The sequence below is a fragment of the Diplotaxodon limnothrissa genome, linkage group LG5 (assembly GCF_057381915.1).
Source record: "Diplotaxodon limnothrissa isolate DT_005_m linkage group LG5, D_limnothrissa_male_GT1.1, whole genome shotgun sequence".
NCBI classification, from domain to species: domain Eukaryota; kingdom Metazoa; phylum Chordata; class Actinopteri; order Cichliformes; family Cichlidae; genus Diplotaxodon; species Diplotaxodon limnothrissa.
This window is the reverse complement of record NC_140600.1, coordinates 9,151,536-9,176,951: the sequence shown is the minus strand read 5'-3', so window position 1 is coordinate 9,176,951 and position 25,416 is coordinate 9,151,536. Positions and strand designations below refer to the sequence as shown.

Below are 25,416 nucleotides of genomic sequence, written 5' to 3'. Positions count from 1 at the left end.
GGATGGGTGGATAATTACATGGTCTATTAAAAAATCCATAAATAAATGTGGATAAAAAAAGATTTGGATGTAAGGGACATGGGGTCATGTAGTAGGATGATAGGCCCAGACTTTTGGGTGTTTTTGACCATAAAGCTTGTCACACCGTGTAACTGCTCACTGCCTCAGCTGCAGGATGTCTGCGGGTGCAGACACAACAGCAAGCTTGACTTGGATGATCTCTGCAGGGTAAGCGATGGGGAGCCTACAGCAAACAAACATTTTGGTTTCCAACACCTTGGTTGCACATCACTGAAGAGAAGCGCAGAGCCAGAGCTGTTAACGATCTCTCACTCAGTCACCTACTGAAACCTTTGACTTCTTTTAGATAGATCTTGTTGAATAAAGGTTCTCCTTTCATCATCGTGGCTCCAGCCGAATTATATTTTGGGCTTTTTGGGAGGAGCAAAAGTGCACTGCTGTAAAGAAGGGCGTACCAAACAAGTGCTTTGCAACAGAAAAGAATGAATCATTTTATGTCTGTTATCTTGTTTTCATAATTGCTGGAAGCCAAATTTGTAACTGAAATTAAAATGCAATTAACCACCCAGCCCCAATATAATAAGCTCAACAGTTAATTTGGGGCTACCTACTGTATTATTAGTTAAACATGTTGATTGTTATGACTTTGAAATACACACTGTTGGTATCAACATTGGCTGATAACAGACAAATGTTTTCTTTGCATAGTTACTTTTAGTCTTCTGGTGAATCAAATAAATCTTTCTTATCAAAAACTGACATAACACAATAGATAAATATCAGCCTCTGGCATCAGGAATGTTTTTATTTGCTATAATGCCAATATTGGATTGATAATACAGATACAGTAGATAATAATCTACCTGTGCAACTCCAATAAATATTTATGGTTATTTTCAGGCGCTGTCAAAAGGTGTGGGTTCACCGGAATGAAGTTGTTCTGCAAATACTAATGACTGTTTAATTAATTATTTGAATTAATTGAAACTGTTCGATATTCTTGAAACATAATGTTCAAGAATATCGAACATTATGTTTTGCACTGTTTGTTGTGCTTCCTTCCTTACTGTCTCATGCAGCTAGAGATGGAACAGACGTTGTGCACATTGTGTTCAGTAGGTGTGCTAATCAGGAATAGAGATCCCCTGATCACTGCCATAATCGCAGAGCGCACCATCTGTGATGCTCTGATGGCCGGCAGTCTGGCTGAGAGAGCTGGATAACAGTGTGGTACTGCCCCTCTCTCTCCTGTCCTCTCTGGCCTGCTCTCTGCTCTGCCTTAAATCTCCTGCTGTATGACTTTTCTGTTTTACTTAACTGGAATGACCTGGAACCACTTATCACTGGCTTGCAGACACTTCTTAAGCTATTACAATATAAAAAATGTAGTGCAATTAAAAAAACAACAAAAGTCACAGTATAAGTGAGGCCCCACCTCTGCTATTTAAAAAAAAAAAAGAAAAAAAAAAGAAGATATTTCTTGATCAGTGTCTCTGTAGTGCACCGCTCCAAATAAATCCGCTGTCACCACAGATCTGGAAATAATTGAGTGGGGCCTATTAAAGTGCCACAGATAATGTGGAATAATAAATAAATGTGGGTAATTTCATTGCTGGAATTTTGTCTGTTTTCCATTTGCAGTCACAGGTCGTAAACAGTACCAGTCACATCTTTGGCAATAATGCACGGTGTCTTGCTGAGTTCAAATAGAGTCGCAACTTGTTTGTGACGCCATTCCCAGACTGTGACCTGAGATAAGCACAGAGGCATGTAACCTGCTGCAGTAAGCCGCTACACAATGCATCAACCCAGGAAAACTTTCAATGCATAAGTGATCAGTATGAAGATAGGGGCACCCGTTGCCATGACAACCTATACGAAAACCCATACAAAAAGATGGGCTGGCTGTCACATTGATTCAGAGAATCTGCCGAGAATACAGAAGTTGGTATCAGCCAAAGGCAGGCTGGCCTGCGTCTATCTGGGAGTGCCAGGTTAGAGGCTTATTGACCGTTTTTGACAGACTGACTAACAGACGAGTTTTTGGTAAAATGGGCTGTGGGCCCAAAGTTCAATTAAAAGTCCCGCTCCGTGTGACGCAAGCACATTTGCCAAATGGTGAGAAAAGTGCAAATCGGTCTTCGTGCTTTCTCAGCAATCTGCTTGTCCTTCAGGGATATTGATGTCTCTGCCTTAACTCATTTTTTTCAAAACTCCATTTAGCGCTTCAGCATTTATCATATCCAGTCAGTTGGAAGGTAATTTCTAGGTACCAATAAGCACCTGCTTTGCAAACCCATAGCTATATTTTGAGGTTTTAGTGGGGCTATGAACGGTAAGTGTAACCACCTGCATTTTTCTCCTGCTCTCAGAGCAGCTGATGGAGGAGCGATGTGGTTCTGGTTTTAAATGTTCCTGCTTTCCTCTCTTTCAACCTTGCTCATCAGGCAGCATGTAAAGAGAGCTGCATTTTAAATCTGGAGACATGACACGGCTGTAGTCTTCCATCATGTACTGGTCAGATAGCATTTAGCGATTGCTGTTTGAAGCAGATAAGAGATGAGTCATAGATTAAAGCAGTGGTAAACGCTAACTGCTAGAAAACAGCGGATTATCTAATTTTAAATTCAATTTGTGAATGAGTCCCTCCCTTGTGAAGTGAGAGCGACTGACAAGCGACACATCAGCACGGTGAAGGCAGAAAATAAGCCAGCTATATTTATGAGAGTTTACTGAGTGACTGATGTGCTTACACTTTCTCCTCGGCTTGGTTCACAATGTGAATAAATGTTTGCCTTCTTGCCTCCGTCCAAATCATTGAATCAACTGAGCTCAAAGTGTGAATGAGCGGCAGAGAGAAAGGGGAAGAGGCTTTCCCCGGGGCAGTGCCCGGGACAATGTCAGGTTTGTCTGGCCCGAGTGCATGAACACTAAGCTTTTCGGAACTGGCAGCTCGCCCCGGTACCTACCCATCTCACACAGCTTCCAGAGCTGCCCAGCCCCGGAGCACTAAGCATTTGTGCAAAGTTCATAAGGCTTCCCTCTGTTTGTGTGGCCATAATGGCAGCTCCATCCTGTTGTAGCTCAAAGAGTGTTAAGGGGCTCTGAGGGCCTGGAGCTGGCGTTGCAAAGGCGTGTGAGTGTTCTCAGTTACTGACTTTGGCTGGCTGCACTCATTATGAAAAGACTAGTGTCCCCCTGTAACCCCCCTCCAAGTGGTAGTTCTGAATCTCAAGCTCCAGCATAAGCATTTCCTTCATCAGGTTTGCATTTTAAAAGCAGTTTGCTGAATAAAGACCTCAAACTAGTTTTAAAAAAACCAAACAACCAAACAAAAAATACCTCTGCCACCTCTGCCACAAAGCAAAGAATGCTCTGGACTAAAATATTCAGTAACTAATGGATGTAAGTGAATGGTAAATGGACTGGTTCTATTCTATTCACTCTACACAACATGTCTCATTCACCCATGCATTTCTTTCTGTGTCCAAGTACTTTATGTATAACATTCATTTAACATGTGCGTAATTTATTTCTTATTTATTTATGTCTTTTTTAAATTGCAACAGGCCAATAAGATACATTAGCTAGTTTCTAGCTTTCCTGTACAAAAAAAATCCCCTGGCCTTAAAGTCTGGTTGGTGGGTCAGCGCAGGCCACTGGACTAGTAATACACATGCACAACCCCTGCTGTATCTGCTCCACCTTATACTTGTATACAATCCTCACGAGTGATAACAACCTTGTCATTAGCGTCATCAAGTTCTGTCAAGCAGCAATGCCTTTACCGTGGTTACGACCTGCATCAGCATAATTCAAGCATGACCCTCCTCCCCCCTTTCATTTTCAAGTCTTTGACTAAGGTCCACACCATACATCATCCAGACTGGGAGTCCTCCCTTCCCCCTTCATGTGTTATGAGAGAGAGAGAGAATGGTGTGGTGGAGGACTCTTATCAACAGTCTCAGCACTCTCTGCACACTATGATTTCCCCAGACGTGTCACCCACCCTCCACTCAAGTCTATCTGTATGGCCGTGAAGTTCCTGTTCACCAGTGTGAAACAATCAGGTCCACTTGAATTAAAGACAAATTAAAAAAAAAAGAAACCAGTGGCTTTTCTTACTGTGGGGAGATAAGCCATGGGAGCATGCTTTAAAAGCTCCAACAATGGCTAATGCTGGGCGACAATCTTCAGCAGCATTAACAATTAAGTAGATTGTCGTTGGCTGACAGAAGAAGATTGGAGCAAGAGCAAAGCTCAACAGATTTTCACACAGCGGGTGATCGGCACTCCCACCCTGCTTACTGTTCATATTTTGTTCTTCAGCTGGCCATTGCAAATTAACACATTTTATCGAGCCTTCAGGTGCACACGTCTCTGCTCATGCTGAAGGGAGGTGGAGGGGCGAGATGGAACTTGCATTCCTCAACTCTCCTCTGAATAGCCTTTAGATCAGGCTTTGTGGGAATGATTGTCAGTGGCTTAATGAGTGCATTTGCCAAGCTGGAGGCTTTGGCAACATGTATGACTGCGGCGGCTCTGTGCGTGTTCACCACTGGCTTCTGTGACACAACAGTGGACTGGGCTCAGCACCCTCTGTGTTTTCGTTCTTCTTTTTCTGCCAGACTCAGAGTTTTCCTGTCATGCTTTCTTTTTATTGGGAATGTTATTACCTATAACGGAGTTGTTACCCTTCCCATGGGCACCGGTGCCGAAAATCAAGTGAAAGCTTGTAAGTACCCTAGATAATATAAGGATGTCAGTAAAGCTGTTGCAGCACTTTCAGGTTCATATTCTGGCCTTTCAGTGTGCAGGCTTCTACAAAAGCAAAGGCCATAAAGAAAAAACAACTGCTTTTTAATTCACGTTTTAAAATATTTAAAGGATAAAACAGACGCTGGTGCCTTTGGTTGCCTTCTTGCGTTTTCTAAATATAATACACTGTAGAATTTAGAATCTAATTTAATTTAATTTTAGAATTTAAAATCTCGCCCTATGACAGCTGGGATAGGCTCCAGCGCCCCCCGCGACCCTGAAAAGGATAAGCGGAAGCGAATGGATGGATGGATGAATACACTGTAGATAAAGAGCAGGCGATGTATCGTATGGAGGAAAACCAATCATTACAGTTACTTTTCATTTCAATTCAGTTCTATTTATATAGCACCAATTCACCAAACAGTCGCCTAAAGGTGCTTTATATTGTATAGTAAAATCCCTGCAATAATAAGTCACAATCATTTACTTCCAAAAGATTTTCCCTTGTTTTTTATGCAATAGATTTTGAAATACTAAACCAATGCCAAATCTTCTCTGTGACTAATTACGTTGTGCTACAACTGTCACAAGAAAAATGAAATGTTAAAGAGTAAGTAATTGTTCCTTCTGGTCTCATTTAGTCAGATGTCTAATACATTAATGATTATTATCATAATTATTATGGAACTAAGTGCCCATAGTTTAAGTAATTGGAGACATATTACGTGACAAATTAAAAGTATTGTCTAGATATGTGTGAATTTGGCATTTTATGTCTTTGTAAGGATTGTGTAACAATGTTTCTGTGTAGTTTTTACTATAAATCTAACTTGATCTTATGTTGACTAAATGAAACAACAAAATAGGACTGTGAGACTCGACATAAAAAGTAAAAATAAAAATAATGTGGAATAAAACAGTCATTTTACCCCACTGAATGAATCAAGGCGATTAGGATGACTTTCCTTAAAGGTCATGTTTTTCTGGTGTTCACAGTTCATAGAAGAATGCTCAGGATTTACTCTGCTGACTGGAACAACAAAGATATTGATATATTTGATTCTGTTAAATAGAAGATGTAAGAAATAACCATATCCGTATTTACTCAATGTTTGGATGCTTAAATTGACTTTAGAAGAGTACATCTCCCTCTTTTCTCTCACACACACTCACAAATTAGTGTGCAAACACATACTGTCGTTCCAGATCCTCGCTAAGTGTGTTTAGTCTGACTCACAGTTGGAAACTAGATTGCATTTTGACAGTCTGGATCTACTCTGCAGTGATGAGAAGAGGCAGAGAGACATCATCATGATTTGGCATGAACTGGGACTTTATTTTGTCTCTTGGAGCAGCGTGGATGGTACATTTGGATCACCGTTAAACTGAATCCTGGGCCGGTCTCAGTGTTTGACTGATTTCAGTAAATTAACTGTCACTCCTTGTTGTGGTCATGAAGACCACAGTGGCTAACAAGTCCATGTTCTTAAGGTGGAAGGCTCACCTACATATAGGTGTTTTCACAGTGGTAGCGGCTTAATATGTTTACAACAGACGATCCTTCTGTCAGTGCTCATCTATCCCTGTTTTTAAGCAGCCGTTTTATGACTTGTTATAATTAATGTTTTCTCAGTGGCTTTGAAATAAACTCCAAATGGGCATTTACATCATTCTTGAACTTATAACAGGTGTATGGGGTACATACACTGCACAGCACCACTGACAGCGTAATTAGGCTATTGCCATTTTTCTTTGACATTTCTCTCCGACGTATGGATTTAAAGCAGCAGCATGCAGTGGCAGTACACTCTGTCAGGATAATTTCCAAGGAACTCGCTAAACAAATCCAGACTCTATCCACATTCGTTCTTCTTCCTGTCCTTTGCTTCTTGCCAAGATAAATTTACATCAAACTTGCACGAAGCAATTAAGGTGTTGACTTTTCAGCTGACCTCAAGGTGCATCACTGCAGACCTCACATTAGTTTTATGTACTCATCCACTCATCTACTCAAAGATAGCGTTCTTGGAAGCATCTCGATTTCATCGGTTAAGTGGTTTAAAAGAAGTGTGCCAAAAGCAGGCTGTAATGAAACTGCACTGAATGCTTGGAACTGTTCCCTTTAAAGAAGAAGCTTCCTGTGTCTTGCTTCATGTCTAGATGTTTTGAGGTTGTTGAATTTGTACATTGAGTAAAAAAAAACCTGGAAGCATTTCTTTAAACAACTGGAAACATGTTTTAGCCAATCCCTCATGTAGCTGTTTGAAAGTTGCTGTTGACAGCTGACAGATTAGATTACTTTTTGATTTGCATTTGTAGCTGGAGAGCAGCTAATATAAACACTGAGATTTTGCCTTGTTGTGTTTAAACACTGTAAATCTTTAGACTGCAGTTTTCACCGTTCCATTTGTCACAAGATAAACTCTGTTCGACCCTAATAAGTGACAGAGGGGTGAGGGAGTGGGGCCACACATCCGACAGATGTGTCAAAAAGCTTAGCCAGGGTAACACTGTCCAGATGCTCAGCTCTAGCACGAAACAGGAAATTCAAATGAGGAATTTCAGCAAGCAGAGAGCCTCTCATTTCACAGGCTGAAATGATCACTTGGACTGCATGTGTATGAGACACCTGAAGGGATTAAAAATGGACCGAGTGCAAAAAGATATTTCTGGAAAAAACAGGTTTTCCCAACACCTGTAGGGACATCCGAATTTCTTGGTTGTTGGCAGAAATAAATTGCACGCAGGGTCTGATGGAGGTAAGGATTTGGGATATGAGAGCCATCGATCATGTCCTGCTGTGGCACAGTTTCATCTGGGGAAATTGCCAGCATCAGTCAGACTACATGAATGAATGTGGAGTGGAGCACAAAATAATACTCCAGTGCCCGCAGTCCAACTTGTGAATTTCATCTCTTTGCCGGGCTACTCAGTGAGGATCACACGCTAATGTGATTATTGTCCTGGGCAAGGGCCACTCCTGTGGGACTTCAAAGAGAGCAGATCAGAGAGAAAATGAAAAAAGCTGTAAGCTGTGATGCAGACAGGTGCAGTGCAAACCTTCCTTTAGCTTTAAACACATTAACAGGTTCAGAGTGAGGACTCTGAAAGCATGGCACATACATCCTGGATGATTTATTACCATGTCATGTGACATACTTTGGCGATCCATCCAAGTGTTTTCATTAGGCATATGAATTATGCAACAGACGATAATTAAAACTCATAATTCAGAGAAGAAATAAGAGTTAGTGGCTACCATATATGACGAGGGTTTGTCTGTACATGTTTCAGTCCTGTTTCTTAATATTACACGTAGACTTGACTGAGACACACTGCTGAAGGGAAAGATGTTGTGTGCTTGTATTTATAAAGAATAGAGCAGAGACATTACTGACAAGATGACAACTTCTAGTGATTGAAGAGCTCTTCAGTTGTTTATGCTCTCTTTTGTTTAATGAACTACAACATACATGCTCATACTTCCAGCTGGTCTCATGATCGTCTTGCTGCAGTTGCAGATTCACTGCAGTGTGTAGTATATCTGCCTCTCTCAGGTAGTGAGAGTTCATGCAGGGTTACGAAGGCCTTTCCTCATTAGTTCATACACAACACAGAGGTCACAAACCCCTCAGCTCATCCGTACACCCACTCTATTTCCTTTACACCTGAGGATCTCTTCTCATTTCTCATCCACAGCCTCTTCCATCCTCATCCTGTCACCACAGCGCTCCCAGTGCTCGCAGCATCCGAAGGCTAGAGATCCCTGAAATATTAATGGTGTGGTAATTGAACAGTCTTGCTTTCTGAAGTGCTGTAAAGCCAGATCTCAATTAGTCAGGCATGTTATCGCTTATTGCTTCCTATACCCATTTATCATCTTGTTTCTGTTTTCTTTTTTCTAATATTTTAATATCAGATGAATTGCATGGTCAAGCTTGTAGAAAACTACTGATAAGGATTATAATTGCCAAAAGGTTAGAATCCTATCTAAATTCAGAGGAGTAAATGGGAAAGACAAAATGTCTAAACACAGGAAAATTAATTTTGACATTAAAAAAAAAACTGTTTTATTTTTCCACCCTGATCCAGGCAGCGTGTGTGAATCGGATGCCAAATGAGCAACTGATTGGAGAAAAGAGGAAGAAAATGGCTGAAAAACAACTCATTAAACACATCAGAAGCAAAGCAAGTCAATTGCAGCTTAGTGTTAATCAGCTGGTCCATTGTTTTAATTGTTCTTGAATGATCAAATGGGAATCAGAGTGGAGGCATTATCAAGACCATGAGAGGGGCGTGCGGAGCTGCTGTCTTCCCATCGCAGGACTTTAGCACGCAGGATATTTTAATCCAGTCTGACAAGACGAGGATCTGCTTAATCCTATTACAGGCTTGCACATTAGACTACAGTAGACCCACACTTCTCTGCCTGTTGTCTTTGTGTGTGAAAGGAGCAGATGGTGCCAGCTCAAGGGCCTACTGTAGTGAACTTTGTATGGCCCTGCTTGGACCCCACCCTGTTACCAAACAACGTGTTCGCAAGTGTGAAGAATGCTCCCGAAACAACTTGCTAGTGTGGTATTTTTCCTTGAAATACTTCCTTACATTGTCTGATCCTTTTATATGATCTGTTAGTACATGTTTATGGCTTAAAGTTTGGGTGTTAAGCTAGAGCAGATGGCTAAACTATAGGAGTCAAGAAACCGATAGACAGATCCTGCCAGTTGTACTGTGAAGGCGTGCCAGAATTGTTTCCTTAAGTAAAAAGGCTGCGTAGTGATACAGTAAACAGTACAAGAGTGTGAAGAAAAGCAGTAAAGCTCTTGGAATCAACGCCAAGAAGTTAAAAGGCACTGAATTTATTCATGTAAAAATAAGGCCTTAATTTGAACTGACAGTTAATTTGTAAGTCAGTCTTTCAAATGTCTTAAAAATGCTAAAACGTGGGCAGTAGGATTTTAGGATTTTATTAGACATAGCGATTCAGAATTGTAAAATCTTTTTTCATTATGATTTCTTCAGTAATGATGGCAAATAGCAGTTAAATCCCTGCCTGCTCCACTCTGCATTTTGAAGGTACTTAGCCTTAAACTGCTGCTTAAGAGCCTGTTGGTATCTTTGAATGTGATGAAAATGATGTGCATTTATTTTAGCTGAGAACACGTGCTGTGGGTGTACTCACAATGACGTGAAGAAGCACAAATTCAATCAAGGTGTTTATGAAGTATGCTGTATTTTGTGTGAAGTGTAAAATTGGGTACAGTGGAAAATATCGCAGTCCCCACATGTGAACACATTTTTACATGAAAGCCTATATCAGCAAAATTAAATTAGCTCACGAACAAGGATACATGTGTTGTTAGAGTATGTAAAATCTCCCCACTAGATGTCAATAGTCAACTGCATAATCCTGTAGGACAAATAACTCTGGCTGCCGTTCATCTTCAGCTGTTACCTCAGTTTGTGTTCACACCTATTTACTCTGGACAAGGCTGTAAAACCTTTTGAAAGGAGCCTGATACAAACCAGTGAAGCTCACTGTCGTGTGATGAAAGCTATACTGAGGTGAGTCGTTGAGGAACATTTCTGTCAGTAAGCGCTGCTTCTGTTAGCTGCTGTTAACTGGCGTTAGTGTAAGTGTGTTTGATCTAACATTGTTGTACTGACACTTAGTTAATAGTGTCAGTTAATATATTCCATTACAATGTGATGGTGTAATCAAACTTTTTATCAGAGAGAGTATATGATTTTTAGGACACTCAAGCCTACAATTAGCTGGCACGATGTTAATATTAGCACATGTCTAATCTGCATACAATAACCGCCGTATTATTTGGAATAAATAAGCACATTTATGCATGTGTGTTAGAGCCTTTACTGGGAGATGACACTTGAGATGAGGAAGATGAATATTTTTTATTTTTTTCTATTAAATAACTGCAAAAGTGACTGACAACACCTTTAAAACTCAAGCATCAACTAGCTCAACAAATGCAAATGGGTGAACCTAACACAGAATAAATGATGGAGTTTTTGTTTTCTGTTTTTGTTGTTGTGAAGTTGGTCTTACATTTAATTCTGAGAGGCATTAAAAAAGAAGGAACACAGCACATTAGAGCATATAACAGAAAAGCACATCTCTAAAAAAATCTATTTCTCTTTTCACAGTATGAGCTGATAGAACACTTCCCTCAAAACAACAAAGGTTTAATCAACCGACAGAACACACGTCCTTGTAGTCAAAGAGAAAGGAGAGACGAGAGCTTTTTGCAGAGTCTCTCAGGTTCACGGTTACCTTAAGTGTAAAGGACTGTCTGGGAGAAATAAGGTAAATAAGGTGTCTGGGATAAAACGGATGAAGCTACTGTGGCTATTTATGGCCCGGTTTGCATGCTCAGTGAATCAGACTGTTTAAAAATGGGGCTTACAAAGACAGGAACCTAAATTTATAACCTGGAACATTACCACCAAGCACTGCACAGAGAGACAAAGCACAGTCCCAGGCACCAGCAATTAGACTCGCAGGGTTTGGCTGTGGACAGTTGTTCAGGAATTTGTAGACTTTATTTTAGACTCTTACAAGTTGATGGTTGATTGCTGTGTTGTACATCACAATATAAATCAAGAATATAATTAGTAGATCACTTCGAAGTCACAGGCCTTATCCCCACTTTTCTTTGCTAATAAAAAAGGCTGATTTATTTTTAATTGATTAATGTTCCAGTTATACTTTGATTTATTTTTGTAGTCGATGTAATGTCAACAGATAGTAGAAAATTCGCTCTCCACTGCCCAAGTTAATTTCTCTAAGTTCTCCATTAACTAAATCACTAAGATTATTAACTTGTGTTATTATGAAAACACAGTGGTTTCCTTTTTTTTGAGAATGTGAAAACAGGACACCCTCCGCCCCCCTTTTTAGCCCTAATACATCAATGGCATAATTTGAGAAAGTAAGGGAATGGCAAGACATTAATGATGCTATCACAAGTGCCTTTGTATTAAATGGATAAGTAATCAAAAATGATTTGGTCTTGTTGACAACGAGGAAGTCTATCGAAGAGTGCACTGAATCTGTCACTCGGAGAGAGCCTTAAAGTTTCACAGGCAGATTCCACTTGGCCCATTTCCCTCCATTTGCCCCCCCTCCACAGCGGAGCTTCTGTCTCGTCTGAGCCTTGGCCGAGGAAGGTTAGGGTTCATACTGGCCTTCCCACAGCGAGCAGCTTTTAACCTTCTGCCAGCTTCATCAATCTCTGGCTGGTGTGATTGCTCTTGAAAGAGGCGGGGATTAAGAGCAGCCCACGGTCTGTAAATCAGACGAGAGAGTGGTGCCCTCTCTCCTGTGCATCATATAGTTCCAATAGGCACCATACCCTGTGAGTTCAATGCAGACTTCATCACTCGCAGCAGTTAAGCTCTTAGCGGACCTCCCTCAGCCAGATGGCCAAGTGAGTTCTCAATAAATGTTTAACGAGGGGGGAACAAATTAAATCAGAAGGCAAATGATCAGGCACAGTTTGAACCAAGTGTAATCCATTGAAGGTGTTGTTAGGTTGGTAAAGGATTTTGGCCGGCACAATAAGACAATGAAAGCACATTCTCTTCTGGGGATTGTAACCTTGGCCCTCGCTCCTTAACCAGGTGGGGCTAACCAACAATGCACAAGGTAATTAGCACAAAACCCCTAGCTTTTAATTTGGATCTGTTTGATTATCATAAAACACCATGTGTGGGAAGGCTAAAATAAAGAAAAGCCTGAGGCAGTTTCCTGGATGAGTTTGACACACAAATCTTCAGTTGGAAATATAGCCAATAGACATAAATTGTGATCGAGTGGGTTGATGTATGTGACATACAGCACCTAGCACCTTGTTGGTGATGCTGTTTGTGGGTGGGGCATAGCACAAATTGGTTCAGGCAGACTTAATACCATTACCATGAGGTATGGTTGAAGAGTTCAGAGTGCACATCCATCTGACAGCACGCCTGCATCCAATGAATGAAATCGACTCTTTTTTCCCCTCCTCTGGTCAATTATTCAATTACACTCCTTGAACAGGCGTTTGACCTCAGTGTTGCCTATTGAACTGGAGAAAGCAGCCAGAAGATTAAGAAAAGAGTGAGCTGGATTTGAGCGCTGTTGTAAAGAGGAAGCTCTTTTAAAGATACTGCTCAGTTGGTTGAGTGGTAGTTACTGTGCCGCTCATATACTCAGATACTTTCCTTGACATTAATTGGTTTGCTTAGCAACATTAATAATACAGTAATTGCAATTACTGGATTTTATCCTTTGTGATGCTCTTTACTACATTTCAGTTTTACACGAATGTCACGAGTTCTCTGTAGGCCAGCAGCTTTAAGATTTCTCTAAAACTCTAATGTTTCTGTATTAGTCTTCTGTTTTGTTGTTAGCTGCTGAGCTAATTACTCCAGCATGACCTGCTGAGCTGGGTCACAGCCAACATGGGGACGACTAATGAAGTGACACCCCAGAGGTTTCTTATAGTACTGCTCCAAGACATTAGAATTCCCATACATTGCTCTGGACCGATCATGCGCTCATTATGGTCCAGACTCTCGTCTATTGGATGGAAAATTATCCAGCACTCTGTCCTCTTGCAGCTCTGTCGGTGTGCAAGTGCAGACAGCTTACTCAGTCTGACTGTTAACTATGCATGCTTTTTATGTCTCCCACCCCTCAGGCAACAGTATTTGCTGCAATAAAAGATAAAATGGTCCGCATTCGTGATCTCTTTGAGTCATTGTTATCAGAAACATGCAGGCACAGATCAAAACAGCACGATGATTAAATCGGCCAAACTTTGATGGTAATTTTGATGCTGATTTCAATCTTGGCTTTTTCCAAAAGTAATGCTGAACATCTGCCACGCATTAATAAATCCACAGGCTCCCTCATTTGTTTATTTCTTTCCATTGTCGCTTGAGAAATATGCTTTGTGCCGCACACTTCCGCAGACTACAAAACAATTGAGCCCCATGGGGAAATGGGATGATAGGAGGCTTTAATGTGAATATTTCTTCTCTTTGTCACACCAAAATATGAACTAGTTCAGAACTGAGTCCCCGTTGATGGGAATGAAAATGTGTGCCTGGTTATGCCTGGCTGAGCAGAGAGCAGTCGGGCTTGGAGTCACGGGGGATTTGTTTTGTTTGGAGTTTTTTGCCTTTCTGTCTGCCAGCGCGTGGGTGGATTCATGGGGTCTTCTACATCTGTGCTACCTTACAGGTACTGCATCTTCACCATAGTCATGAACTGAAAACAAAGTGGAGAGCGTTAATTTCCTGTGACTGTCCGAGATCTCGACACTATGAGGTTGCTGAGGAGCCCCAGACTGGCCACCGTGCTGTTGGTGGTTATCTGTATTTGTGCCTTTCATACGACCTCAGCCATTGACATCCCGCTGGAAGGTAAGTCATGACTCTTTCACAAGTCACACATTCACAACAAAGGATGCAGGATGATTTAGGAGGGGCTTCAGTGGGATGACAAAAGAAATAGAAAAGAGTTTTCTTAGAGCCTTTTCTTTTGTATCAAAGAAAACCTCCTCTACTGAAAAAACCATGACATCATGTGGATTATCCAGATAAAAAGATACATTATGTCTAACAACATAACTCTGCTTTCAAGTTGGAATGTAATTTTTGTATTCTGTTAACACCACAAAAGAAGAAGACAAAATCCCCTAAAAACCTCATTTCCACTGTGGTTTTTTTTTTGGGAATTACAGGAATTATCAGAGAAATGCATACCGGAAATTTGGCAAATAAAACCAAACGTCTAAGAATAAAAGACTCTATTAAAGCAGCTATGCTCTTGTCAAAATAATAATGTGAAAACAAATGCTTTAACTAAATTCTTAGCTGCCCAGGTATGCATCACTGTTTTTCTCTTCATTTGCAGGAAGTAGCTGTTTTCAGAAATTTAAAATCTAACAATACAACACATGCTCAGTGCAAGGATAGTGAAGGATTAGCAGCGAAAGAAGACAGAGTGCATATGCATCAACCAGACATTTTATTAGGTATATCTTGCTCGCACTGGGTTGGATCCACTTTTTGGTCCATATTCACATATCCCTCAATTGCTGCAGATTTGTCTGCTGCACATCCATGTAGTGACTCTCATTCCACCACATTGCAAAGGTGCTCTATTAGATTGACATGTGGTGACTGTGGAGGCCATTTGAGTACAGTGAATTCAGTGTCATGTTCAAGGGACCAGTTTGAGAAGATTTGAGCTTTGTGACAAGGTGTGTTATCCTGCTGGAAGCAGCCATCTGAAGATGGGTACATTCTGGTCATAAAGGGATGAACGTGGTGGGCAACAACACTCAGGTGGGCTGTGTTGTTTAAATGATGCTCAGTTGCCTCAAGTTGTGCCAAGAAAACCGCATTATTACACCAGCAGCAGAAGCCTGAACTGTGTCTGATCCTACCATCCACGTATTGTAGCAGAAATAGGGATATTTTCTCTCTTTTGGACCATTCTCTTTAAACCCTAGAGATAGTAGTGCAGAAAAATCCCAGTAGATCAGCAGTTTCTGAAGTACTCAGACCACTCCATCTGGCAGCTACCCTACCTTCAAAGTAACTTAAATCACCTTCCTCCTCCATCCTGATGCTCAGGCTGATCTTCAGCAGGTCGACTTGACCATGACTACATGCCTAAATGCACAGAGTGGCTGCCATCTGACTGTAGCAGCTGACAAAGTGGCTGATGAGTGTTTAAAGATGAATGCAGCCTCCAGGTCTGAAAAGGGAAACTAGGGCTGAAGTGTCTTAAACCTGCCCTCTGTCTGATGGCCTGCAGGGGGTGAACCCTGTAGTTGCAAGTAGAAGTTAGAGTGTACTTTGAGGAAGTACAGTCTAACTTATGATTTAATGCTTAGGTGAAATCTTTCCTGATGACTTTATTGTCTCAGTCACTAGTTTCAAGCTCAAAACATCTGGTTTAATAAAAACAATGTAGTTTCCAAACTCCAGCTTTAGTTCAGGCACACCACAAAAGTGAGCTCAGCTCTAATTCCAGATCAGATAACTTCTGCCAGTCTACATCAGATGATTGCTCTGCTGATTCATTTCTTCACAATCATTTGGCGTCTGCAAGCCACTTAACAACCCATGCCCACCCCTTTTATGTTATGTCTGGCTTAATCAGTGTCACATTGATATCTGCTCTGTTCTGTCTGGGGGTCTTGCTGCTGCTCTCTGCTCCACCACTTGCTTGCTTTCGAAGTATGTGAGTGGAAGCGCAGAACAGTCCCAGAAGAGATGATGACTGAAATAACAATCTTCTTTTAATGATAAAAAAAAATCTGCAAGAGGTAATTCACGTGTAAATTCATCTGTAAACAAATAAATCATAAAAGTTATGGTGGGGTTTCCAAATTTCTCTGTGATGAGTTACAGTTCTGCACAAATTGGTTGAATTCTGACAACAGACTGACAGACTGGCACATAAACACACATTCAGAGCTACTCCAAGAAAACGATTCATGAATGAAAGAAAGGTTAAATGTATAAAGGGCTGTTTTGTTGTTTGTGCTCATCCACAGAGAGCACTTCTCCTTGAAGTGCTTTTTATCAGAAAAAGAAAGGCGCTGAATAATTTAGAGGGGAATACATCACACTGTAGAGAACTGTTACAATCGTCAAGCATTTTGTGAATTGAATATATTTACAGTTATTATCTTGTTTGAATCAGGTTTTTCTTTCCTTTTGTGTTAGCTGTATGCGTGTATCCCAGTTTCCTTGGTAACGCGCATCAACCCTCTTCCTCTAAATTATTCAGTTAAAAAATATCTCTTAAGGCCTTGATAAAGAACAGTTCAAACAGGTTTTGTGAAAAAGGCGGCTGCATTTTGGGGCTCATTGTCAGAGAAGTCTTTTTAATTCTAGCTTGTGTTTTCCATAACACGGGTGTATGTTACAAAGGGCTTGTGTTTAGAGAATACTTGACAAGAAAGGATTATTCCCACACTGCTGACTGTTTCTGGTTTATTTCCCCCTGCTGCCATGGATTATATAGTTTTAGGTCACATAAACAGTAAGTTTACCCTGCCATACTGTAGCTAGTATTAGTGAAGTCTTCTGCTCTTTCCTTTTCATCTCCTGGCTTTCAATTAAGCTTAGCACTAGCTTTACTTACAGCCATATGTGTTGGATCTGAATACCATGTGTCATCAGTCATGACTCCATAATACTGGTATTTACACTTCTAGCACTTCTAGGACTAGGCATGTGCTTTTCCATCCACACCACATGTCACTGCTTTATCATCTAGGCCATCAGGGACTAAATGAAGAGCTTTTATTGTGATTCATTGCATTAGCACACTGTCATCTTAATAGATACATTTGTTTTCTTTGTTTTTGGACATGTAATTGTCATAGTAGTGCAGTGGTTCCCAACCAAGCAGCAATGAAGCTAAGTTGAAAGTGCCAAAACTGCAGTTCCTCAGTTAGCCATTTGAAGGTTGCTACAGAAATGAGTTAAACCCATACATTTCCATTCTACAGTGCCCAATGTTTGATCATTAACCCTCTGAGGTCTAATTTGTAAGTGGTGAAAACCAAAACCCTAACCCGAAATCCCAACCCGAGGCAACTAAAATATGCAATAATGTTTTAAATACTTTGTTTGCAATCAGGAAGAGACCTAAATCATTCTTAATAAGGGGTCTTGGGAGCCGCAAGGAGTAAAACTATTGTGGGCCCTACATGAACTAGCCTACATGGGTCCCACGTGGGTTTTTTTTGGGCAAGCCAACTATGGGTTTGCTAATAAAACCCATAGAAGGTCCCCAAAGGGAAAACCTGCTGTGGGCTCTGTGTGGGCACACCCGCTTATGACCAGTGTGGGATAAGTTTGTGTTTGCCCACAACCCCCACAGTTCACCCACACACCTTCCCACTGTGGGCACATCTACTGGGTTAGACCGCAGAGGGTTAAAGACCATGTTTGGAGCCTTGTACACAAAAATGGTTTGGGCCTCTACTGATAGCCTCAATCTTTATATTAACAGTTACAGCAGTCACACCCCTGATCAGTGTCTGCTTGGCATCCACTAAATAAAGTCATTGAACTGGACCATGTTGTAACATGTTTAAGGTGTTGGTGCCTTTTGCAGCATTTTAATCCCATTATTTGACAAATGTTATGACCTCCTGTGAGGTACAGACCAGCCAATTTTGCTGAGTAGAATTCTAGTATTATATGATTTGATATTATGAATATGTTACATGCACTAATTAGCAAGTATCTGTGACTGTGTATTACATCCATTCAGCTTATGGATGCTAAGTAAACTTGCTAGAATTAGCCTGTAACTGACTGATAGCACTTGTTGAAATATGGTCATTTTTGTCTTCCAAAATACAACAAGATGGCACTTTTCCATGCCAGACCTCTTAAAACCTCAAAAGCAGACTATATTGAAGATGTGTTGAGCTAAGTCAAAAGCATATTCCTCAGGAAATTGGCATTCACAAATCTAAAATGTTGGGAACCACTGTCCTAGTATCATGATGAGTATGACACATTTCTTAATAGCTTTCTTGAAGCCTGTGTTGTTTCTTTAATTTTCATGCTTGCCTGTCTGTTTGTTGCCCAGTTGAGCAGCTGCCCACCATCACAGCTCAGTCGCCCAGCACTCTCATCGCCTTTCCCTTTGACGAAAGCTTCCCCGTGATTTGTGAAGCCAAAGGGAATCCCGAGCCAGAGTGAGTACTTCAAAGGACGGGAGCTTGTTATTAGCAGTCAAACAGACACTAAATACCAAACAACACTTTAGCATCAACATGTTGCACTTCGATGCTTTGATTTGTAACTTTCGGTACTGAGTGTTCTACGGTCTCAGCTTTAAGACTTGACATTTTAACACTGGCTTTCTTTATGTAGATTCAGATGGACAAAGAATGACCAGGAATTCGACCCCTTTCAAGACCCCCGCCTGATGAAAGAAGAGAATTCTGGGACCTTTGTGATACCCAATAATGGGAACCTTACAGAGTACCAGGGAACCTATCGCTGTTACGCCTCAAACAAACTAGGCATCGCCATATCGAAGGAGATTGAGTTCATTGTGCCCAGTGAGTAACCTGCATCTTTGAGTGTGCGTGCAGATGTGTGTGTGTGAGGTGCTCTGTTACAGAGCTTTCAAAGTGATTCAGGGCCAGCAGCTCCCTGTAATGACTGCACCTCTCTGTTGTGAGCTTTTCATTGTATTGGACGTGGCAGAAAGTCATTGAGGTTCCCGAGCGCTCCACCCCTCGCAGCGTCTCATCTGTAGGTCTGCACCAGAAAAAGCATCGGGTGTGATCTAGCCTCTCCATCATTTCCTTTGCCTCATTTTTCATTTTGTTCCCAAGAACACTACATAAATTCTCCAAGAAAATCCACTCCACAGGGGACTTTGACTAAATTTGGCTGGGCTTCAACCGCTCAGCACTGGTGACAGGGCCATGAACAATAGCGGTAGGGATGTCTGTTTTGTTTCTGAGGGCCAGAACTGAAGATAATAAATAAATAAATAAATAAACAAACAGAGCACACTAGGATTCAATCTATTGAATGATTCGCAGCACAGGTAAAACTGACACGTGCTACACGTAGAATTCAAGAATGATATTACTGCCACCTTCTGTTGAAAAGAAAAACTGCACCACACTATTTATTATTTTTTTCAACTCTAGTTTATCTTGTTTTCAGATGTTCCTAAATTCCCTAAAGAGACACTCGATCCTGTCGTGGTAGAAGAAGGCCAGCCATTTACTTTAAAATGTGACCCACCTAACGGTATACCTCCACTGCAGATCTACTGGATGACTATTAGTAAGTAATATCTCATGTTGTGATGAGTGCACAGTTTGGTGTTGACTTTCTTTTTTTTTCTTTCTTTTGTGTCCCGTTTGGATCTTTAGCCATCAGAATTGTTGTCTTAAGGCCAAGAAAGATGCCAAGCGGATTTATTTTACCAAGTGGATCATCATGGCCTTGCCATATTGGTCCTTTATGATTGACCTTTATTATAATTATGAATTTATTTTGTTTTCAGTTGTGTTGACTTTCTAACTTGGTTAATTAAAAATAGTTTAGACGGTAAATTTCATAAGATATATTAGGCTTATAAAAATGTGTTTTGAATCACATGCTAATCAGAAGGAAAGTCACTGCAGACTCTCTTTTCAAAGCCACAGAACTTCTTTATATTCACGTTCCCACATACATGAAATATATCAGGTAAAATGTTTGTTATGTTTAGCTTTACTGAAGAGTTGGAAGAAGCCAGTAGTAAAATTATGGTATGGAGTGTTTTTGAACAGTTTAAAAGATTTTTTTTCCATGTATAAAGACACTTCACAGCCGTGGTGGCAGAAGTGTTATAGAAGTGTTATCCATTATATCAGTGCAGAAATGACTGCTTCAGCTGGTGGGGTTATTAGAGTGATGAGCTTTCTCTGCTTCGTAGGCAGTTTGGAAGTTTATACCAGAGATAAATAAGGTACAGAAGACCAAAATAAAGACTATTCTTCTAGGTCTTTGTAAAACAGTGAAACATTCATTCTCGTTGTGCCACAGTTATTTAAAAATGAGAGGGGAATTCATTATTGTGTGCAGCTGTGTTTATGAAACATATAACAAGTGATCCAAATTAGATGATGGTAGTTGATTTTTACTATTCCCAAGCCATAAAATTTCAATCAATGTCAATCTGTAAACAGATATTTTTTTGTGAAGGTCTTAGTAACTGTCTCAGTGAAGTATTAGGAAAATTACTTCATTATGTTCCAATGTCGTTTAGCTGGGTTAAGCTGAAGTACATGGATTTAAATCAGCAGTTGTTCAATTAAAGATTGTTTACATCTACATGGAATCATTGCCACCGTCTTCCTGTGCTCAGATCTCCAGCACATTGAGCAGGATCAGAGGGTGTCCGTGGGCCTGAACGGAGACCTTTACTTCTCCCACGCAGTGGAGAAGGACAGCGGGAGAGACTACTGCTGCTTCGCCTCCTTCCCCAGAATACGAACGATCGTTCAGAAGACCGCCATGTCTGTCATTGTCAAGACAAGTAGGTGTCTCGTTGTTTTCTTTGTCTCCACTCGATTATTGTTTGCCTCTCAAACCAGCGTGACGTGTACTTTGATTTTGGAGCACTGTTCATTTACCAGCACATTCGCCGATACCGTTGTTGAAAGGAAACACTTCAAAAGCCATCCCAGTGTCACACTGTTTTGTTTGTGCGCGTCTTTTTGTTTCTATGATTTTATGATGTGACTCAGATGTTGGTGATGTGCATCATCCACATTTTTCACATGTTCATTGTGTGTGTGTTTTTTTTTTCTTGTTTGTTTGTGTGTTTGTTTTTTTGGTCTCATCCGTCATGATTTTAGGAAAAAGTGACAGTTCTGAAAATGGTAAGTTATATTAGTGTATTTCTGCATGTGTATGAACTGCTTTATGCACAAGAAAGATGTGTGAATACGCTGTTCTGTCTTACTGTGTATTCTGTTCTTTTCAGCTAATGCAATTCTGGAGAGAAAACCCTCTCTTCTGACGCCCCCTGGTGGCAAATCAGAGATACAGCTGGTCAAAGGAGAGGACCTGAACCTGGAGTGTATTGCTGAAGGATTGTGAGTAATAATTTACCTTAATGTTTTAGAGTTACTATATTAGCAGTTATATTGCTATGTTAGAGTAGCATGGTGGTGTGGATGTGTTTGCATGGATTCTCTTCAGGTATTCTGGCTTCCTCGCACAGTCCAAAGACACTTAATTAGTTTGGTTGGTTGTAGGTGTGAATGGTTGTCTGTGTTTTCCCTGTGACAGACAGGTGACCAGTCCAGGGTCTAGCTATCTTTCTTGCCCTATGACTGCTGGGATAAGCTCTAGCCCTTCCAGGACCTTTAATTTTAGCCATGTAAAGGCAGTATGTCACTATTTTTAGGCTCACCATTTGTTCCCATTTTCTGTCAGTCCAACTCCACAGGTTGAATGGATGAAAATGGGCCACAAATTTCCTAGTAAAGTGAGATTTGAGAATCATGGAAAATTGGTGATTGTGCCAAGAGCTGAGCTGGAAGACAGTGGGAAGTACATGTGCAAGGCAAAGAATCCACTGGGAGAAGTTCAACATACCTTCACCGTGACAGTCGAAGGTAAAAACAGTGTACAGTGCAACACACTGCAATGTTGTCACATCTGGTTTGTCTACATTGATTTCATTATTTCTGTTTGACAAATTCGTCTAATCATTGATAAAAAGGGGTTTAAAGACCAGCTGCTGTGACGATACATTGTGTTAAAATCCTCACAAGTAAAAGTTCTGCTTTAAGAAAAAGTATGATTCTTCTGTTATTGTATATCAAATTATCACCTAACTCTAATGCTTTAATCTGTAAGTAAGATTCTATGATTAGTGGAAATGGAGCTAGTTTTTATTTAGTTAATATACTCTGTTCCCACTTTACGGATTGTGGATCTGCCAAATGGTTATCAGGTACAGGAAAGATTAAGAAAAGGCTCTGATGGCTGATACAGTTTTATTCTTATTTTCCTCAAATAAGCCTCAAATGGAAAAAAAAAAAAGCTTTAAATATCATTGAAAGATGAAGATCTGATTGCATAAACATGCATTTTCACTGTCAGCTTCCTTTGATTGCTATGTTAAACATGGTTGTGTGTGTGAAAGACGGTGTTAAGAATAATTCCAAGTAATGCATAATAGTATAATCTCTATATCATGGTGGCAGGTGGTGAGGCTGAAGGCAGCGGAAGAGCCTTTTGTGGGTCCATTTCTACTGAATAATACATATTGCGTAACTATTCCTGTGATTGTGTTCTCCTCTGTAAGTGCTCAGTGTCTTCTTTATACTGATAACATCACGCTGACTGTGTGTTCTCAGAGCCTCCAGAGTGGGTGTTTGAGCCTGAGAGTCAGCTCAGTATGATCGGCTCAGACGTGCACATCAAGTGCTCTGCCAGTGGGATTCCTCAGCCGACGACTACATGGAGGGTGAACGGTGGACCTCTGCAGGGTCAGTCCCACAGCAGTCTCACTTAAAGCTCACTTCACTTCTTTGTACTGCGAGCTCCTTGTGATTGCTAGACATGTTGAACCCCACAGAAAGGCTAAAGGTTGATGCTGTTTTGTTCAGTGTTACAACGTAGAACATGAGGAGGAAGTATCCAGAAGTGGGAAAGTACTCCAAGGATGATGAATGTGAACATAATTGTGTAGTATCTGTTGAGACACAACCATAGAATCTAAGAAAAGGCAAACAGAGACAAGTAAAACACTGACGTGAATGCTATTAATTAAGTTTGTACATTAAAGGTAATGTGCACTGCATGTTTGAGAATATGAGGGATATAAGACCTTCTATGGCTTCAAAAACCAAAATATGAAGTCACTTAAATCCCTGACAGCTGGGGAAAGTTTATTATAACAAATCTAGTTAGGGCTACGTTAGCTGCAGTGTTAACTGTTAGTGTGAAGCCTCTAGGCTATGTTCAAATTGTGCACAGGTACTTTAAACATTGCAATACAACCCCCCTAAAAACCATCCAAAAAAGCAAACAACCAATAAAACCAATTGTAGTACCCAGTTAGTTCACTGGGATTTAGTGTAAAAGGCCCCTGGTGGGGGCGTCAAGGTACTGCATGGATGCGTAGCAAAGTATTTTTCAATGAAATTATAAAATAATTTAAGTTTGTCATTTAAAATTGAAAATAGAGAGAACATATATTTATGATTAAATATTTATATATACTACAAGGATGATGAATGTGATCTGTTGAGATCTGTTTTGATTAAAGATTTTAGTGATTAATTAGCTTAAGAAGAGGAGTGAAAGAAGCCATCTATGTCCACTGTGAGCGACCATCTTTGAACAGAGGCGGGGGTTTACGACACCAACTCTCTGCCATCTATAATCCAGTTTTGAGATCCCTTCCCAGACGCCTTAACGCCCACTCACATCCTGGGCCATCTGACCTCAGGAATTCGCATGATAAGGTGGGGCCAGGTTTCACAATGAACACACCCGAAACTCTGGCTGATTGGGACCCACACCCAGTTTCACACCTTGGCTCAGGCGATTAGAGGATCATCAGGGGGTCCTTTTGTCCCTCTGTGGGGGGTTACTCCCACTAGGTTTATATCTGGGACTCTCCACCATTTGACCTTAGAACTGAAGAAGCTTCTCGGATGAGAGGTGAAACGTCTTCAAGCAACTTAAAGAAGTCCAGACGCTTTTCTTTCCAAGCTCCTTTGACTATGATGACCTGGATGACTGGGAAACTTCACAGACATATAGCTTAAGAACCCAAAAAATTCCTGTTTTTTCTCACTTTTTCTGTAACGCACTAAAGATACCACACCTCAACTCCAACATCTGAGTTTGTATGATTGCATGTGCCCGATTTCCAGGGTAAAACTGGTTGAAACAGAAGTTTACGTTGGTTTGCTGCTCCATCTTTTGGTACAGATTGGTAGTACACCAAAGTGTGGCCAGGTCCTAGGTCAACTTCAGCCGACATCACTTTAACACAACAAACACACAGATGTTTTAGACTTAAAATCAAAGTGATTGTTGCTTCACATTCTTTTGATGTTAGTTAATTTGGGAATTTCAGCTTAGCATATAGATTTTTTTTAATTGTGCTGGTTTAAAACTTTGTGTTCACTGAGTGTACCTTTGTATTATTCCAGAGTCCCCAGCACGAAACAGGAGGGTAATTGGTGACACCATAGTTATACATAATGCCCAAGTTTCTGACAGTGCTGTCTATCAGTGTGAGGCCTCCAATAGACACGGAACCATTCTGTCCAATGCAAACATCATGATCATGAGTAAGTATATCAGCGAGCCACAGTTTTATTAAATTCTGCTTCACCATCCGAGGTCTATGAAAATGCCATCCATACAAAGTATTTGTGTCGCAGCGTACATGAATAAGGTTCAGAGAGCTGATGCTGGCATATGCCCATAAAACAGTGAGGAGCCCAGGGAAGGAGAGCTGTCCTTCATTCAGGATGGCCGTTCTCCCTGTGGAGCAACAAGCCCTGTTCCCTACCATTTATATGCTAACAAGTCCCTTCTCAATTCCATACCAATTCGAGTGCCACAAGACTTTACAAGAGCAGATTAAAAAAAAAAAATCTGTTGTGCAGCTCAAATGTGGGGAGTTGCTTCTTGGTGACACAGGAGTTAATAAAGCTGGACAGTCTCTGAATGCTGAGTCCCAGTTGCTGCCTTTGTAAACAATTAGTAGAGACAGAGCGTTTTAATGGGAGGCTTTGGCTACAACTGATAAGGTGCACACACTCAGCGAACTCATTATTCCATTGTTTTCAGCTTTGATTTCTTTCTCACATTTGCTCATTTCTGACAACCTGTCAGCTGAATCGTTTTTTTTATTTTCTTCTTTTTTTTCCTTTTTAAAAACACAACAAGCTCATAGTTAATGCACAAGTAAAGCAACACTGTTGTCACCTCATTTAACCTGCAGTTATCTGCCTATTTCCATTCCTGTTTTATCAGCTTTTAAAACCTAATCTAGCTGTGTGGGTTTTTTGTTTTCTTTTGTCGAAGCCATTTCCTCCA

At 40.7% G+C, this 25,416-nt stretch overlaps 1 protein-coding gene across 1 annotated transcript in view; it reads left to right on the top strand.

Annotated features, from left to right (window-relative positions):
- The window catches only part of chl1b (cell adhesion molecule L1-like b), a 78,668-nt gene that overhangs the window by 32,114 nt on the left and 21,138 nt on the right, over positions 1–25,416 (top strand). Inside the window, exons 2-11 of the mRNA XM_085353769.1 lie at positions 14,033–14,214; positions 18,419–18,527; positions 18,706–18,896; positions 19,516–19,638; positions 20,708–20,878; positions 21,201–21,224; positions 21,329–21,440; positions 21,784–21,965; positions 22,713–22,844; positions 24,522–24,662. Coding sequence (XP_085209895.1) covers positions 14,115–14,214; positions 18,419–18,527; positions 18,706–18,896; positions 19,516–19,638; positions 20,708–20,878; positions 21,201–21,224; positions 21,329–21,440; positions 21,784–21,965; positions 22,713–22,844; positions 24,522–24,662 — 1,285 coding nt within the window. The 5' untranslated portion in view covers positions 14,033–14,114. The remainder of the gene's footprint in view (positions 1–14,032; positions 14,215–18,418; positions 18,528–18,705; positions 18,897–19,515; positions 19,639–20,707; positions 20,879–21,200; positions 21,225–21,328; positions 21,441–21,783; positions 21,966–22,712; positions 22,845–24,521; positions 24,663–25,416) is intronic.